This window comes from Cygnus olor, chromosome 1 (genome assembly GCF_009769625.2).
Source record: "Cygnus olor isolate bCygOlo1 chromosome 1, bCygOlo1.pri.v2, whole genome shotgun sequence".
Lineage (NCBI taxonomy): Eukaryota > Metazoa > Chordata > Aves > Anseriformes > Anatidae > Cygnus > Cygnus olor.
Window position 1 is genome coordinate 115,701,980 of NC_049169.1, and position 14,732 is coordinate 115,716,711.

General features: G+C 44.4%; 1 protein-coding gene across 1 annotated transcript in view; it reads left to right on the plus strand.

Moving 5' to 3' along the window:
- The first annotated feature begins 525 nt into the window (after positions 1–525).
- The window catches only part of ABCG1 (ATP binding cassette subfamily G member 1), a 56,919-nt gene continuing 42,712 nt past the window's right edge, over positions 526–14,732 (plus strand). Inside the window, exons 1-2 of the mRNA XM_040530463.1 lie at positions 526–754; positions 3,641–3,884. Coding sequence (XP_040386397.1) covers positions 713–754; positions 3,641–3,884 — 286 coding nt within the window. The 5' untranslated portion in view covers positions 526–712. The remainder of the gene's footprint in view (positions 755–3,640; positions 3,885–14,732) is intronic.

The following is a 14,732-nucleotide window of genomic DNA, read 5'->3' on the forward strand; positions in this document are numbered from 1 at the left end:
CTCCTCACAGGTAATGAATTAATGTATAAAATGTTCTGTAGACATTTTGAATCCATTTCTCAGATCCCTGCTATGATTTAGCTACCCATATATTCCTTCTGATGCTCCCTGAGGAAAGGGAGCCCCTTTGCATATGGAAAATAGGCCCAGTGGGCGCACAACTTCAGAGGCCCTGGAGAAGGCTGGTGGGTGTTTCAGCATTCAGCTTCCTGGCACGGTGAAGTGCCTGGGCAGAGCTTCCTGCCGCTGGGTAGCGAGGCTAATTAATCTGACTGGAAATCTAGCTGTGGATCTGTACTCATCGCAGGAGTGCCAATGCAACTCTTAACACCATCCATTGCACTTAATGGGCAAGTACGTTGTTCCGGCCCCACCTTTGCTGCCATGTAGGTCTTAGAATTGAGGAGAAAACAATCAGAGAAGGAAACTCGGTTACAACCTTCTATTACAACCTAGGACACCCCCCTGCCCCGCCACACACCTGCCGGTCCTCTCCCCTCAGCCCCTCAGCGCGGCGGCGGCGGGCGGGGCCGCGCTCTCCGGGGCGGGGCGGCCCCCAGCTCGGCGGAGCCGCCCTCCATCCGTCCTTCCCTCCCTCCCTCCATCCCTCCGCCGCCAATCCGGCCGGGGAGGCGACACCCGAGGGCTCCGAACGGTGCCGGCGGAGCGGGAGCCGCCGCCGCCAGCAGCAGCAGCAGCAGCAGCGGGGCACATGGCATGCCTGATGGCGGCTTTCTCCCTGGGCACCGCTCTGGTAAGGGCGCCTTGCCCGCCCTTCCTTCGCGGCCGGGAGGCGGCTCGGCCGGGACGAGGGGGGAAAGGAGGGGTCCGTGGGGCTCCGTGAGGGAAGGGTGGGCGGCGGGGGGCGGCTGGAGGTGCCCGGTGGCGGTGCTTGACCGGCAGTAACCTCCCGGCTTGAGCTGCCGATGGGATTAGGGGGTTGTGCCAGCACGCTCCCTGCCCCGCCGCCGGTGGTTTCTCGAAACGGATTTACCAGGGGGGACCGTAACCTCTATTTCTGACATAATAGCCTCGGTGAAAGGCAGGCAGGCTGCGGGAGGAGGAAGGAATTGTGCGGGGAAGTTGTTTGGGGGAAAGGCTGCGGGGTGTGAGGGAGCATCGCGGTATGGGGACGGGACCGTGTCAGCTGCCGGGCCCGGTAAACACCAGCAGGCAGTCCAGCTCCTCACGGGAGCTGTGTGAAATAAAACTGTGTGAAATCGGCTGAGATATAAGTGCCATAGGTGTGTTTGAGGTGGACACCGGTGCGAAAGACACAGCTGCATGCATACACCACCGTGTCTGGAAAAGCACACGGCTTGTGCTTGTAGATACATGAAATTCCTCAGGCTCTCCTCCAATGCCAGGTTATACAGACTGGTGGCTGTATGAGCCACCAGAATTGCCCACCTTGTGGGGAATTTCAAGCAAAGACTCCACAGCACAGTGGCGTTTCAGGCACCCCAGGTGGCAGGGGACATCCTCACCCCAGCGAGGGGACGCCCAGCAGGCTGGCGTCTGACCCAGGACTGTGTCACGGTCTGCTAAGAAGAGGCGTTTCAGTCCACCAGGTGACTGAAATGGTTTGCTTATGTCCCAGGAACAAGAGTCTCTGGCTTTGTACTCGCGGCTGATTAAGTCATACAGCAAGGACCTTGTCCAAAGGATGTTTCTTCTTGAAATCATCTAAACTGGAGAAGCCCTGACTGTCCCTACAATAGTCAGTGTGACCTGCTCATTGGTAGTTTTTGGATATTCCCTCTGGCATGTGAATTTACTCAGTAGTTTCTGTGAACCAAACTGTTTGAGAATGCCAAAGTAAGCCTTGAAAACATTCAGGAACATTATTAACTCACCTTCTGTTAATTTTTTAAGAGAAGAAGGAGGTTCATGTTCTTTAATTGTTCAGGTCTAAGGTGTTTCACATTACACTTGTTATGTTCAAATTACGTGCTATTACAGTCATCTGTTTAAGAAATTGGGGGTAAGTGTTACTGGATACTTGACCTCTGAGCAACTTGAGAGCATCATTAAAATCTCTTGCTTGAGAAAACGTGGTAAGCAGAGCAGATTTTTACATCCAGAGCTATGTGCTTGCGGGTGAAGAACTGGAAGACGTTTGGTAACCGGTGGTTTTGAAGGACTGTATTTTAGGGTTTTTCATCAGCATTCATCAGAAGTGATTGACCTGAAAAGCACATCAATGGGGAGACCGCTCCCCATGACAGAGGATGATTTTGGAGGCAGTGTGACTTAGTTGCTCTGGAGAGCGAGTAGGGAGAGACAGTGTCATGACCTACAGCTCCTTATTTGAGGGTGTTCAACGCTGGTGCCTTGGAAAGAGGTGCAGTAGATCTGCTTTTCAGTGGGTACCTTTGGAGACATGTAGGTTGTTGGATACGGGTGACAGGATGGAAAGCCTGGCATATGTTACCTACAGAATTATTTTCTGATGCAAATCTGTATTAAAAATACTAGATTTTATAATAGACAACTGTGCAGATGTTAGGCACTGCTTATGGCATACTCCAAACAACAGATGACAAAGGATGTCCTCCGAACTGTTTAAAATTCTGTTTAGCTGAAGAAGATTCATGTTTTTTTTCATTTAGGCCTTGGACATATCCTGTTGATACTGGTCCAAGGTGCCCATGCAAGTAAAAGGAATCGAAAAAGTACAGATTTTGTGTGTGTAAATAAAAAAGAAGAGAAAGGCAGGCAGCAAGCTGCTGTCACAGTCAGGAGAGGAGGGGAAAGAGCCTCTGTCCAAAAAAAGCCAAGTGGAATTGCACTGGGTGCCATGCTGGGCAAAGCATGGTAAGAGACATGGCTGTGAGCAGAGAGCATTGACCTTGCAGTGTCAGCAGTGCTGTACTGAGCAGGGTTTAGTATGTGTATGTAGCTGATAAGATTTCCATTAGGGATCACTGTCAAGCAAGGAAGGATTTTGGATGGAAATCGCTGTGCTTTCCTAACAAACCTCTAGGAAAGAAGTTGTACTGCTGCAGGTCTCAGAGTCTCCAGATCTATTGCTGCAGGAGCAGACAAGGCAGAAAACAGTACATTTCAAAATTTGCAGAAGTGTAACTTGTGCAATTTCACATTTACAGAAGTATCTTCTGATCTAAAGGCGTAAGAGCTCTTGGACTTTTTGAGAGGCTGTCTTTTGACATGTCTGCATAAACAATTGTTCAGCTAGCTCCCTTCCCCCTTCAGCTCTGTCCTAATACAAGCCCTGGAATCAGAGCAACTAGAGCCTAATTCTTGGAGGGAATGAGAAACTGAATACACTGTGACTGTACTTAGAAATTGTATTCTTCTGCTGTATTATTCTGGTGCAAGAGCCATTCTGTTCTGAAGTTAGATAGTGATGTGCTGTATATACCCACTGAGAGGAAAGTGGTGCTAAGGGAACTGCTCTTTGTGTGCTACAAGCTCTTTTACCTCTTCTATCAAGACACTGGCAGAACAAACAAAAGATTTTTTTTTTTCCCTCTTTCACCTTTCAACACATTTCTGTGCTGGATTCTGTGCTTGGATTTTATTTTATATAATAACTCTTCTCATGCAGAAGGTTTTGAAATGCGTTCCTAAGGGAAAGTCTGTGAACTTTGTCCTTTCTCCAACTTTTTCCCTCTAGAACGCCAGCAGTTCTGCCTGTAATATGGCCGAGCCAAAGTCAGTGTGCGTTTCAGTGGATGAGGTGGTCTCCAATGGCACAGATAACCAAGACGTTCGACTGATGAATGGACACTTAAAAAAGGTGGACAATACTCTGACAGAAGCTCATCGTTTCTCCTACCTGCCACGCAGACCAGCTGTAAACATCGAGTTTAAAGAACTGTCGTATTCCATCCAAGAAGGGCCGTGGTGGAGGAAGAAAGGTGAGGAAAATTTCATGTTTTAACACGTTATAGCTGAAAAGAGCATAAAGAAGCTGCCCCGGGGCTGATTGAAAGGCTAGGTGCAGGATTTGTCCCTGCTCTGGAAGCAGACACCACTTCCTTCTGAGGAACGTGGAGAGTCCCGCTGCCCCCAGCAGAGCAGGGAACTTCCCAGGAGCCTGATGCTCATGCTCCAAGATACTGTAGATGCAGTAATTCGTACAACTGTTTATTTTTGCCTCCCAATTCTAAAGTATCTGAAGCACATACAGTACTCCTGTGCTGCCAAATATGTGTCCTGTGATTTTGCATGTTTACAATTTGTTGTTTGAGTGGTGGGGGAGGACAGGCTGAGCATGCAGTAGTTTAAAGATGGGGGTCGGGGAAAAGGGAATGCTTTTTTTAACTTTTACAATACATTGTTTTGTCAAATGGCTGTTTTTTTCGGTACCCTTGCAGAGCAGCAAGCATCTCAGAATTTCAGAAGGCATTTGAAACCAAGATAGTTATTCTCTTAAAATGCTGTGTTTCAAAGTCAGTGCTGTGGGCTATTGGCATGTCAGCACATCCGTGTCTCTTGGTTTTCTCAGATGGGTGTCTTTAAGTTTACCATTTCTTTTAACTGATGAAATGACTGCCTATTGCTAGGACTAAATCCTGAGATTTAGTCAAGGACCAGCATGCTTTTTTGCTAGTTACTTCGCTAATACACAACAAACTCTTCACAGCCTGTAACACAGGGCCCACCAACATGATGTGGATATTGGATGCGTGTGTCAAGGAAGTCAAACATTACCACTTTCTTCTCGCAATACAATTTCACTTATAGCTCTGAGACATTGCTTCTGGTGCTGATTTATTGATGGGGGTTAGGAGGGCATATTCAACTCTGTTCTTTATATGCTCTTGGTCTATTCCAGTTCTGAAAGGTGGGTGTAACGTGGCTCTGCCCTTTTTCATCTGCTTTGTATTCATTCTTTTTATACTTTCATCTGCATTGTGTAGCCGTGTGTTTTCTGGAGAAATTTCTTGTGTGTCTTTGTGTGACTAGTTGTCTCTTTGAAAGAAAAACTAGGTCATGCAGTAAATTCCTGCTAGGGAAAAGAAGGAAGTCCAAAAGAAAATACTGAAATCTTACGGAGAATTTTGTGTGCTAAATGACATAATTGCTCTTTCTTGAGGAATTCTCTCTTAGTAATGTAAATTGGTACGGCTGTGTGCTTTAGTTATTTTTAAGAGATAAGACCCTGCCAATGTGCTGCCTGAGCCATATTTGATACCTGGACTTGCTTTGAATCTATAAATCCACTGGCTTAAAGGTTCCACTTGAAATTGTTTCGCAAAGTACATTGCTGCTGTCTGGAAATGTTGTCATTATCATAACACTGAGGCTTTAATAGTCTAGAAATGTGTGGTATGAAAAACACTGAGCTGTGGCCGTGCAACTGCTGCCGTATCAGGATAGCCTATGCGTGCAGTTAATCATTTGTTGAAGGATGTGCGGTCTTCTGGCTTTAATGTTTTTGTTTTTGTTTTTGTTTTTTTTTTTCAATGTCAAAACTGTATGTGTACACACATGCCTTCTTTAAATTATTTAGTAACATTGCATCTAGATCTGCTGTCCATAGGAGAACAACTCGGTTTGGCAACAACTTTTGTACATTCAAAATTATTTTTTGTGTTTATGGAGTAAACTCAAATTTTGAAGTCTTTTTTTCCCCCAAGAAATAGAACTATGCCGAAGTGTTTCATGTTGGACTTGGCAATTTGAGGGTTTTAACTGGTCTGTTTCTCACTGGCCAAAAATGATGAAGGGGTTCCAGACCAGAAACCCACTACACTTGGATTTGCAAGAGGAGATGGTCTCACAGTGGCTTACAATTATACAAAGGGCAGCTCTGAAGACACTGGAGCCAAACTCCTGGTGATAGAGCCAGCTGATACATAACAAGGGTCAGTGGCCACGTACTGCACTTTGAGTTACAGTGGGCATTAAGAAATAGCTTTTTATCAGGAGTGTGTTGCAGTGCTGGGACAGGTCACCCTGGTGGTGTGGTTTCTCCGTGCTGCGGGGTTTAGAAGAGTGGACTTGGCACAACCACAGCTGGCCTGAGCTGGTGGTAGCGATCATCTTGTTTTGAGCAGCAGGCTAGATCAGGGCACCTCCAGAGGTCCCTTCCAAGCAACGCTTTTATGATTCAGACTATAGAAACCTTCCAGAAACAAACTTCCCTCCCAACCATGTTCCCACTCCAGAGATTGACCCGATATATTGCTTTTAATAGAGGTTTTCCAGTAGAGAAACAGAAAACTGAATACCAAACTGCCTAAATAGTCTCAAAGGAAGGTTGGGACCAAAATATTAGATTCCTTGAATCATTTTAGCAGTTGTGTGAATAGAACTGTTTGTGTGTAATTTTGGTTATCTCTGTTTAAAATGAGTAGGCTTGTAGATAAACACATTACACATAAAACTATTCTGAATGCCTCTTACCAGTTTCTTCTCCAGTGGGAAACTGGGACTTTGCAATGAGTTTTAATCTGTGCCTGTTCAGGAAAAAGGGCGTATTTTACCTCTAAACACTGGTGGCTGTTTTAGCTCTACAATAATTGGGGCTTCCCTGCACTAAATTTCTTTCTCATTGCTGTGAAGTGAAATGTTTAAATTCACTTTTTTTTTTTTCTTTTCTGAGTAGCCAAGAGCATACTCCTGAAGATACAAAGTCCAGTGTTGGTAGTCCAACTAATTAAAAACAAGCAAACAAACAAAAACCAGTAAACTTGTATGTGCAAGATGGAAAAAAACGGAAGATGTCTCTCTGTTCATTCTGTTCTTTGGTGCTGTTCATGGCAATAAGGGGTAAGGGATGCTGTTCTGAAAACATGCCTAATGGCGTTTCTATTCTGAAATGGAACTGGAAAAATTCTGTTCTTCCTACATCTTTCCCCACAACTGTAATGAATTAGTTAAAACCTTTCAGTGAGTGTTGGATCTCAAAGGTAGAAATGTAGTTTCCTTGTGAAGACAATTTGTGCCAGTGTGTTAGAGAGGAATTGAACTAAAAAGCAACAATAGAAAAACGTACTCCCTTCAGTGAGGATGTTATTGTAAAGTAATGTTAAGGTTAGGCTCTAAATTAACAAAAGGAGGAATAATTAGTAATGCTGCCATTGTGTTCTGTACTTTGCTGCATTGTTCAGACAGTGAAACTCATGGTTTGTAACATCATTTACTTTTTATTAAAAGCACAAAGAAGGTGAGCTTGAATTGCTTGTCAACAACAAAAAAGCTAAATAAGCCATAGTAGACTTCAAATTAGAATTTTTCATTGATTTGTGTCTCAGCCTTAACGCGCCTAATTTATCTATTAAATCTCATTTAACTTATCTATTAAATCTCTGTAAAAACAAGGAAGGAAGTTTCATTCTCAGAATTATCTGAGAAATGCTGCTTGCTACAAACAAGCCTGGTCAGCTCTTTTTATCGAATTGAGTTTTTATCAAATTCATAGTGAGGATTCGTATGAGTCTGGGTCTGATTCATTCACAGTGTAATTCCTCTCAAAGTCAGTGGTATTAACAGGAGTGAACCTGGCAGATGAGTCCTTGATCAAAGAAACTCTGTCTGACCCGGTCAGTTCAGCAGGCCTTCTTATCAATATGGGAATTTGGAAGAGGTTACAGAAGTGAAATTTTTCGGAAGGTCTCACGTAACTTTGGTATTTCCTCCATAAAGCTTTTAGGGAATTACTCAGCTGGCAGAATGAACTTTTCCTTCAGTTTTGAAGGAAAGAGATTGGTAAAACGCATCTCAGTCTTTGATTCCAGTTTTTGTTCAAGCATGTGCCAGAAGTCTCGCGCAGGTCAGCAGGATTCAAGATTTCCTTAAGAAACCTCCAGGACTGCTGGAGCAGGTAGACAGCGTGTCAAGGTTAACATGAACTGGCAAAGCCAGAAAAAAAGGAAAATTCAGCACACAAACAAATAATATTCTATAATGCCTTCTCCTTTCTGGAGAAGCTGGATGAGGGAGCCAGCTGTCTCAGCCAGGGGAAGAGAGAGAACAGGAGAGTCCTCTGTTAGATCAAGTGTGGGCTCCTTAACTGAGGAAAAGCAACATCCACAGAGCTTCAGAACAAACCTTGGCCAAAATTTCACTGCCTTATCAGACAGCCATTTATCTAAGGGTTGAAAAAGAGACTGAAGGTGGCTCGTATCGTGGCTTGCGAACTGTCTCCTTAAGCTGTATTTTCAAATGACATTGAAAATGTCATTTAAAATGCAAACAACAGGAACATGTATTGGGTTTACCAGCTTATAAAAAAAATAGTAGATGTGTAGGTTTTAAATCTAAGTCTGCTTGAAGACTGTATACAAGGGGATTTTGTAGAAAAGTCTGTGCCTTAGCTTGTTGTTGTTGTTTTATAAGCACCCTAAAGAGATCTGAATAGAGTGACTGATTGAGGAGTAAAATTATGGATGGTCCCAAATATGAGGAAGCCACAAAAAGTACTTTGGAGTCTTCTGTCTTGATACAACTCTTTCCCTTCAGTTAGTTTGGTTCTGTATACACACACCAAAGGACGTTTATCCTTTTGTTTCCAGGTTTCTGCCGTAACGTAGGATCCCAGGGAAATATCGCTCCTACCTAACGAGTGCATCTGGGTAGAAAGCAGTAATAAATTGGCTTTTAAAACTCCACCAGAATTTGGGGAGTAATTTTTTTTTTTCCTATCTCTTCTCAGTATTCGTGGTTAATTAGGCAACAGTGTAGTTGGAAATTTCTCCATTGTTATTTTGAGGACTGCAGTGACTCACCCGTGCCGCCTGGGGATGGAAGTGCGGGTAGGATTTGATCTGTAGTAACCTCTGGGGGAAGGGGCCCCCGCCGGGCCGACTGTGACCTGCTCGTCTTACTGGGAGGATTAGCGGCCACGAAGAAATTTAGGCTCAGCCGAAAATGCCCAAATGTTATTTGGGGTTTGCTGTAAGAGCTCAGACCCCGGGAAGACGAGTGGTCGTAGAGGTCCTGTCTTTTCTGACAAGATTTTGGGTTCGTAATGTAAAGATTCAGCACGTGAAACGTGCAGATGAGGTTTGCCGGTGTAAGGGAGGGGGATGCAGGACTCTGTTTATTCTGGCTGGCCCCATAGTGTCTGAGCGGAAAACAGGGAATATTTAGCAGGCTGCTTGGTATTCGTACAGGGCTGAAAGCGTCCATCACCGCCTGAGGTGGTGTCATCAGAGCAGCCCAGAGGTCTGTGTGCTGTATGAATGCTGATCTCTGAACGAGGTGGAAACAGAGCCCCCTGTCAAGCCCTCAACACAGATTTGAGCAGGCTGGCTTTTGCTGCTCTGCTCTGCTGCTCTGTTATGAATTCCTTATTTCTGGTACGTGTGCTCGGACAGCCCCGATTCCTTTTATTACTTAGCTGTTCGGTTTTTGTTTTGCTGCACCTTTCCCGTGACTCCTCTTCCCGGCTTCCACCCGACGAAGACCTGAACGGAAAAGGAAAGGGGCGTGGGGGGGGGGGGGGGGTGGAGGGTGGGATTTGCCCTAAATTATTTGCTAATCCTTGCCAGAGGAGTCGGAAAAAGCCTGTCCTCAGCCCCAGCAGGTGCACTGCGGTAGAGGCGCCGCATGCTCGGGCGGGCTGGCTGGCGGTTACTGGCGGTCAGTGCACTGCAGTAACCCGCGGCTGCGATGCTCCGCGCCGGGGAGCGGGCCCTGGTTGGCTGCTCCGCGAGCTGTTGCTAAGAGGAGAGGAGAAAAGATGAGCAGAAAAGAGCCCCCCAAAATTAAATAAATAAAAAGCCCTTCGCGAGAGAGGGAGTTCTCGCTTCTCGCCTTTCTCCGACAGATGGGTTGCATTGTTTTCCGCAGGTTTTGCCTGTTTCGTCGGAGAGCATGGTTTCAGCCCGGAGAGCAGAGCGTGTGCAAATTCAGAGCCGTGTGCTAGGAAGAATAAACAAGTTAAGCTGGCTGAAACGAGCTGCAGTACCAGTAAAAGCTCTTCAGCCAAGCATTTTGTGTCTTCTTTTTCAGTGACTTAAAATGTTAGAGGGATTAATGAAAACAAAACGTGACTTCTAACAAGATTTCTAAATTTGTGTTTCACCCTTGTTAAAGCCCATACGGCTTCTCTTTTACCTCTTAAGCTGTGTCCTAAGAAGTCACTGTCACTGGAACAGCTCACAGTGTTTTATTAAGAGAGAAATAACAATTCCTAGCATCCTCTTGCATGTGTTCTATAAAATAGAGGATACTAAGGACGATTCTTGGTCAGCCCCTTTGTCTGATTGTCAGTTTCCCAGCCAAGAATGACATTCTCATAGCAGTAGTTCTGCTGAAACAGAGAAATGCTTATTTTCCTTCACATGGAGCCCGTTGTTATTACTGTGGGATTTTTTTTTTTTGTATGCAGAGTTTTTGTTTTGTTTTGTTTTTTGGAAACATGTCCAAGTTTGACTCGGGGAGTCTTGGTCACTGAGCTTTTGTGTGAGTGGAACATATTTTTCTTCTTTCCCTTTATCATACTGCTGGTAAAACAATGCCAACAACATTGAGAACTCGTGATCAAGGAAGGAAGTTTCAGAGAGGGACCAGTTAAAACATTTCAGAATTTATATCCCAGGGAAGCGGTGATGGCAGTGGCGATGAGCTGTTGGGAGACTGAGCTGCCGTCTCCACTGTTTCCATCTCACAGTGAGCGTGTGTTGGGGGCTGGCTGTAACTCACCCTGACAGCTCTTCACTGCGACCTTCTGTACACTGAGTGGGATTTGATGAAGTGCTTTGCTGTCCTCTGCCCATACGCATTCATCTCTTGCTCGAGGTGTTGAGGAGGTAGTGATTGCATGCGCCATCTTCAGAGGTGGTGTGTAGCTGTGCCGTGTGGATAATCATAGAATCGTAACATCATTTAGGTTGGAAACGACCTCCAAGATCATCAAGTCCAACCATTAACCTAGGATTGCCAAGTCCATCACTAAACCATGTCCCTAAGCACCACATCTACACCTTTTTTGAAGAGCTCTAGGGATAATGACTCAACTACTTCCCTGGGCAGCCTGTTCCAATACTTCACAACCCTTCCAGGGAAAAAATTTCTCTAATATCCAACCTAAACCTCCCCTGGTGCAATGTAAGGGGAAATTTCCTCTTGTCTTATCACTTGGTGCATGGGAGAAGAGCCTGATCCCCACCTCGTTGTAGCCTCCTTTAAGGTAATTGTAGGGTGAGGTAAGGTAATGCTAGCCTGTGGTTTGCTGTGACATGTGGGTGTACTTTGTTTCACCTGATGGTATTTCAAAGTAGAACTCAGTCCGTAGTCTGAAGGTATGTCTGAGGGAAGACTGGGGAAGGATCATTTTGCAATTGAAGGCTTCAGCCATCAAATGGTTGATCGGGGTCCTCTACAGTCTCAGTAAAAGCGGAGATAAATCAAAAAAGCAGCCAAGAGCAGAAGCTAGTGCAAGAGCAGAAATGCTGTCAGAGGCCGTTTTCACTTGTGTATTTACATGTCATTTTGGAAAGTGCCCTCTGGAAGCCCACAGGGTCTAAACCTACACGCGTACCAAGGCATAAGTACCAAGACTTTTGTTCTCAGGGGATTTAAGATCTCAAAATACAGCTCTATTCTCTAAGAAACTAATTCCTTCACACTTTCCTGTAGCATTGTTCTTCTATGTAAACTGGCTGGTTTTGGGAGGACAGAGCACAGAGAACATGATACTCCTCAAAAATGTGGCAGACCCTGAGAAGGGATACCCTGCTGCAGTATAATTCACAACCATACCTGTTAAACTGATGGCAACTTTTGTCCTCTGTGAGGAAAAAACGTTTGGTCTTACAATGAGAATTAACACCTCAAGACTTGCTCCGAAAAATATGCAAGGAGAATCCCAGCAAAATGGGATAGCACACAGGAAGGAACTGGTCTGGATTTAAAATGAAAGCATTGCAGACTGAAGGGTGGGTGTTCAGTCTCAAAGTGAATGTCCTTCAGGCAGAACTCAATGCATTAACTAAAAAGGCCATGTCTTATCCTGCAGACCTCTGTGGCTTTCACACTCCTGAGCTACGTAAGGATGTATGTCTAACACTTTTTGGCAAAAATAACGTGGGAGTTTGGGTCAGTTTGCCATTGTACAAAGTCAGAGGATGCCCACCTGGCCCAGTGTCTGTTCCCTGACACCAGGCAGAAGTAAATACTTCGCGAACGGTGTGAGAACAGGCAGGCATGCAATGTGCCCCATGTCCTTGCAACTTGCAGCTCAGATTTCCAAAATCAGGTTTGTTTACCAGCTGTTCGTGGAATTTTCTTTTGTAAAATCATTCACTTGCTCTCTGACCCTGTGCAGGCTTTCGGTGTGTGTGCTGTCACCTTGCTGTTTGCCTGCTTTTCCAAATCATTTAGGAGTAAACGCATAGCCTGCTACAAATTCCCTGGTACTCGGGGGTAAACTTTCCCCACTGCCTGACCACTGACTCCTATTCTGGTGTCTCCTGTTGCTTTACCTGCTTTCTCATTTATTTGAGAGCCGTCCATCTACCTTCTTGTTAGGTTCATTTATTTAACAACTTTAGGAAAAGACCTTACTGAAACTTTCCGTGGCATCCGTGTAAGATGACAAAATGGCCTTTCTTTTAAGACAGTACTTCCAAAGGACATCACATGCAATTTATATAACTGAATCTTGGATCAGAGACTTCTGCACAAGTTCTCCCTTTTTGTCTGTTAAAAGCACTGGGACAGCAACAAGCTGGGATGTTAGGGGTTCGGATTGCCTGCCTACTGTGCCAGCTAGGCTCTGAACCTAGAAGCCAGCAATTTCTGTTTAACATCACCACTATGGAAGACAGCAGACACACCAGCCCTGGCTTAGACTGTACCACGTGGAAAGTTTATCTTTTAGTAACATTGTCATCCTCTTGATATAAATGCCTGTGTTAATTAGGAAACCAAAAGACTAAGCGTCCTCAAGTCCTTCCAAATGTAGTCACTTCTTCACCAACTTTCAAAGACATTTAAAGAAGTTACAGTTTAATAAAAATGTCTGAAAGAATTACTGCCCCTTTCAACCAATTCTTTAACCTGTTTGTCCCCAAAGCAATAGTTTAAATATGATGGGAAAAGGTCACAGCACATCGATAGAAGGGCAAGAATCTTCAGTTGTTTTTAGTAACTGTTTGAATCGCAATAGCCTCCTACAAGCAAGCGTCCTTATGTATTTCATTTGTTCCTTAAGTGCACTATCAGGAGACCTGTTGAAATATCCCATCGGTGATGATACACGTATTTGAAAATTACTCCCTTGTGAGTTGTGTTCTTTAGTACAGACGTTTGAGGTTAATTTGGCCTTCGGATACTTCCTCTCTTAGAAAAGAAGATTGGAGAATGAATATTTGATAGAGAATGTAAGGGGTTGTATAAAATACAGAAAGCCTAGTGTTGTGTAAGTGTCTGTTGAACAAGGACAGAATAATTCCTTCTAGGAAATCGTATAGCTGGAGACTTAAACTGCAATATGTCTTTAGTCATCCTGCAGAAACCTTTTTAATGTTTCCTACGTTTCCTGATTGGGCTCTCTTGTCAATGTTAGGCTTGTATTCTCATTCACAGTTCATTTAGACTTTTTTTATTTTGTTGGAAGAAACAGATGCAATCTGAAGACTTAATTCTCTTCAGAGAGGATGGGGATGAAGTAGTCCAAGTTCTTAACAGAAAGAAGTACGTGGAATTACATAACAGTCAAACCGAGTTAACCACTTGTTTGTTTGTTCATCATTCATTACTTATCTGTTCCAAAGGAAAATAAATGGCAGAGACCTTGGCTTTACAAGACAATTTACCATCTGCCTCTCATCTAGTATCTGCAGCCTACATCTTCTGTGTAAGAATCATCTTTCTTCCTGCTTTGCATGTTTAGAATAATAACAAATGTTGTTTATAATTGCAGTACATCTGCTGCCGCAGAGAGGAGAAAATGGAACGTGCCATGGTCAGGTTCCTGGGTAGGTGAGAGTGAGACCTCTGCTCTGCCTTATGCTGATCTTCAGAGAGCTGGCTTTCATGCAGGGCAGGAGAAGAAAGGAATTTCAAATGAAGTGATGCAGCTAGTCAATACAAAAATGAGAAAAAATCAGAAGGTTTTAATGCTCTCATTAAGCAGCAGAGTTAAATTCTGCCCTTTTGCATATGTTCTGTGCTTATTGAAGTGCTCAAGTGGATGAGGCTGCACCAACAGAGCATGGCTGGTACAATTTCTTTAGTCATGACCCAGTCACTACCTCAAGTGCTTTGGAAATTAAACACTGTAGTAGCACCAGCATTACAAGGCTAGAATTGGTAAACAAGCATACAATTAAAAGGATGGGGATTGAAGGTAAACACTTTGCTTTTGGAGGGAGGACAGATTTTTTACCTGGGTCAAAATGCCACTAAGTTCAGCCAGCTTACTGAATAGGACTGTCAAGGCCTGACTGCCTAAAATAACTATCTGAGGTCCATAAAGCTGAAACCTGTGGCTGGCCATCTGGGAGTGAGCTTCTTTCTCCACTCAGAGGGGAATGTCATAGGATGGGAGGACAAGGAAAAATGCAGAGGAATGCCTCTGTGCACAGTTGCCCATGAGAAGTTACTCATTTGGGTCTTGGTTTTGACCCTGAACCTTGTAGAATCATTTGAAGGAGAATTTGCCGTAGAGTAGGAATTTGACAGTAAATAAACACTAACCGTGCAGATGCTGGATGGGAGACCTTGCTGAAAACCAGTTGGGTCAGATTTGTTTTGCAATCAGAAGTGCAAGGTCTTTGCAAGAAATTTGCAAGAATTTCTAATTTTGA